Raw genomic sequence first — 2,992 nt, 5'->3', positions numbered from 1 at the left:
AAAAGAAAAGAAAAGAAAAGAAAAGAAAAAAGAAAAGAAAAAAAAAACTTTCTTATTTCTCGAAAGCTCAGATGTGAGTCCCGTCTGACTCACCCTCATACATGTGCACAATTTATTTTTTCCTGCACATGTTAGTGCCCCCTAAAGGCAGAAAAAACAAAATGGGCTTCCTAATAGCTGGTAATTTGAGGAACTTGAGAGGCCATTAGCTTCCCATGTTGTAGGTGTAAAAGCGCAAGTACAAATGTTTTAGAAGCCTCATTTTTTTTTTTTTTTCCAACGTTAAATAGGAAAAGATCACGAAGAAGTGTCCCATTGGGTCAAAAAAAAGGAGCGCAAAAGGAAAGCAACAGTAATGATTTGAAATAGAACGACGTCACTGCATCTAGGGATGTACGGCGATGTTGGCGTTTGTCCACAGTAACAGTTTGTTTCGCATACCAAAGGGTTTACTCTTTCCCCCTTTTCTCTTTCCCTTTTAAGAGCCCCCAATTGGAGGCGACTGGAGGATCCATAACCCCGGACAGTAAGTTATGCTAAATTGGGCCTTCAAAAAAAAATATTGATTATGCAGATTATATTATTTTTTTTATTCTTCATTTATACAGCCAATTGTGCGTACTATTTGAAATCCGTAGGCCACCACTACAATTTTAAGAAGGGGGAAATCGTGCATGCGCGTAGAATGTCCTCTTAAGATGGGGCATTTTGTACGATGGTTCATTTTTTCTTTCGCAACATAAATGAGCTAATTATTTTTATTTGTCTAACTGGGCGGAATGCGTAACGCACACACTTGCATATGCACAGGGGCATGTGCACTCACGAATGCAGACTTTTTCCCAAAGACTGAGTCAATACGAACGAAATGCACCATTTAGAACAGAACGCTCGCTGTGTTATTTCCTTATTGTTGGTTAATGCTTAGCAAGCGAAAAAGTTGGCAAAACGGGTCATTCTGAGGGAGCCTTTAATTTTTCGCATTAAGCGTTGGCAACGATCGACAAATTACCAAAGCGCGAGTATAGTATAATTGTACCGTCATTTTGGCATAAGTGAGGACCCGTGATTAAACGTTGGTATGCGTAACTGCTATGCAGCTTCGGGTACTACGGTGTCAACGCGAACTAGTAGTTTTGCGTCCTTTGCACGGTTTCTTGGAGGGAGGGGGGGAATTTCCCTTTTTTCGTTGTTGGGAGAAGAGCCAAGGGACGGACTCTTAACCCGCTGACGGTGGCGACGTCCGCTCCTTTGCTTTACCTATTCGTATATTCATTTGTTCGTTTGTTCATTTGTTTATTTGTTCATTTGTTCATTTGTTCATTTGTTCATTTGTTTATTTGTTTATTTGTTTTATTATTTTTTTTTTTTTTTTCCCCGTTAAGATAACGCAAAAGGGCAGGTTAGGAAAGCCCGGTTTGTGCCTAAGCAGAGTGGTGCGAATAATTCCCATTTGCACCGCTTCGCAATCTTTCATATGCCCCCTTCCGGAACTAGAGGTGTAGAGATGGATGCCTCATGAGTAACAGAACCAATTGTGCACACGCATTGGTAGATTACGCCGAAGGGAAACGTTGTAAAGGAATATGTCTAACGAATTTTTCCTAAAAATAGATATTGCACTTATCCGGGGTGCATGGTTGTATGTACTTGCATATAATCCTTTTTGTGAAGCGAACAGAAGGGAGGGGGGGGCGAGAATGTTCAGCCATGTCATTATTCACTACCACTTTGTAAAGGTGCAGAATAAAAAGTAGTGCACTAGTCCCTCGCCCTGTAAACACCATTTACCTATACTTTCAGATTAAGTTAAATTTGGCACATAGGCCTACTTTTTCCATAGGCATGAATACGCAGCGTATACGTTATGCACGTATGTACGTATGTACGTATGCATGTACGTATGCATGTATGTACGTATTTGTGTGTGTGCCCTCTGTTTAGCCTTTCCTTGGCTAATTTTGCAGAACTCATCATAATGATGTTACGAATTGGCCACTGCGAAAAATGGGCACTGCGCGAAATGGCCACTGCGCGAAATGGCCACTGCTCGAAGGTCAATGCATTACATGGTGGTGGCACGGTAGCAACCCTCCCATCCCTAATTCCTCTTCACAGGTGTCAAAAAAAAGGGCCTCAGAAAAATGCGCCTAACTAATATAAGTACCATAATAACACTGCAAAGTTGTTCTGCCCCCAGAACGGCTTTTTTAGCAGGGTGAAAATAGGCACTCCGTGGAGGGAGTATTAAGAAGCTTGCCGAAAAAAAGGTATACCCATGGTTTATAAGCAACGCATTCACGTTGTAAAAACATAAACGGATCACATACCATACAGAAATGCTTATTTATGTGCTTCTCCGCAGCAGCACAGTTTTATACACGTAGGAAAAAAAAAATATATAAATAAATGACGATGAGGATACCTCTCATTTGTTGAAAGGTGAAGCAGTTGCAAAGTCGTGTATATATATACTTACATTATTAACGTTACGTGCACAGGGGCGTGTTTGGCGTGCCTTCTTGCCGGGGGGCTTTTAACATGATAGCACTATATTATACACTGTGCTCATATATTTATGAATGAACAAATGTATATTACAATGGCCATTTCGTTTGCACATGTGCGTAAATGTTTTTGTACGTGCTCTACGGAGCCGTTAAAGTGATGGGATTTATTATATGTATAATATATATTATAAATATGTACATAAGTACCTATTGTACTATTGTGCGATTTTTCCCCGCTGAACGAAAAAAAAAAAAAAAAAACTGCCGCCACGCCTCTTGAAGAGCAGCCCCATTCCGTTCATTATAAAAAAACCCAAAACATACATTTTAGTTTATACATATTTTGCGTATATTTATATGTACAACGCATTATATATACATATAACAATACATGTACTTGTTTATACGATCTGTTTGTTTTTAAAATTATGAGAATTATGGAAAGTAATTTTTTTAACGAGCTTTTCACGTTTTTAATTCTT

General features: G+C 39.3%; 1 protein-coding gene across 1 annotated transcript in view; it reads left to right on the top strand.

Moving 5' to 3' along the window:
- The window catches only part of PCYB_121610 (hypothetical protein), a gene marked incomplete at its 3' end in the record, with an annotated part of 3,479 nt that extends 2,560 nt beyond the window's left edge, over positions 1–919 (top strand). The window contains exons 11-12 of the mRNA XM_004223492.1: positions 484–526; positions 849–919. Of these exons, the coding sequence (XP_004223540.1) occupies positions 484–526; positions 849–918 (113 nt within the window). The remainder of the gene's footprint in view (positions 1–483; positions 527–848) is intronic.
- Between the last annotated feature and the right edge of the window lie 2,073 nt (positions 920–2,992).

The sequence above is a fragment of the Plasmodium cynomolgi genome, chromosome 12 (assembly GCF_000321355.1).
Source record: "Plasmodium cynomolgi strain B DNA, chromosome 12, whole genome shotgun sequence".
Classification (NCBI taxonomy): domain Eukaryota; phylum Apicomplexa; class Aconoidasida; order Haemosporida; family Plasmodiidae; genus Plasmodium; species Plasmodium cynomolgi.
The sequence above is the reverse complement of the archived record's forward strand: the minus strand, read 5'-3'. Positions and strand labels throughout refer to the sequence as shown.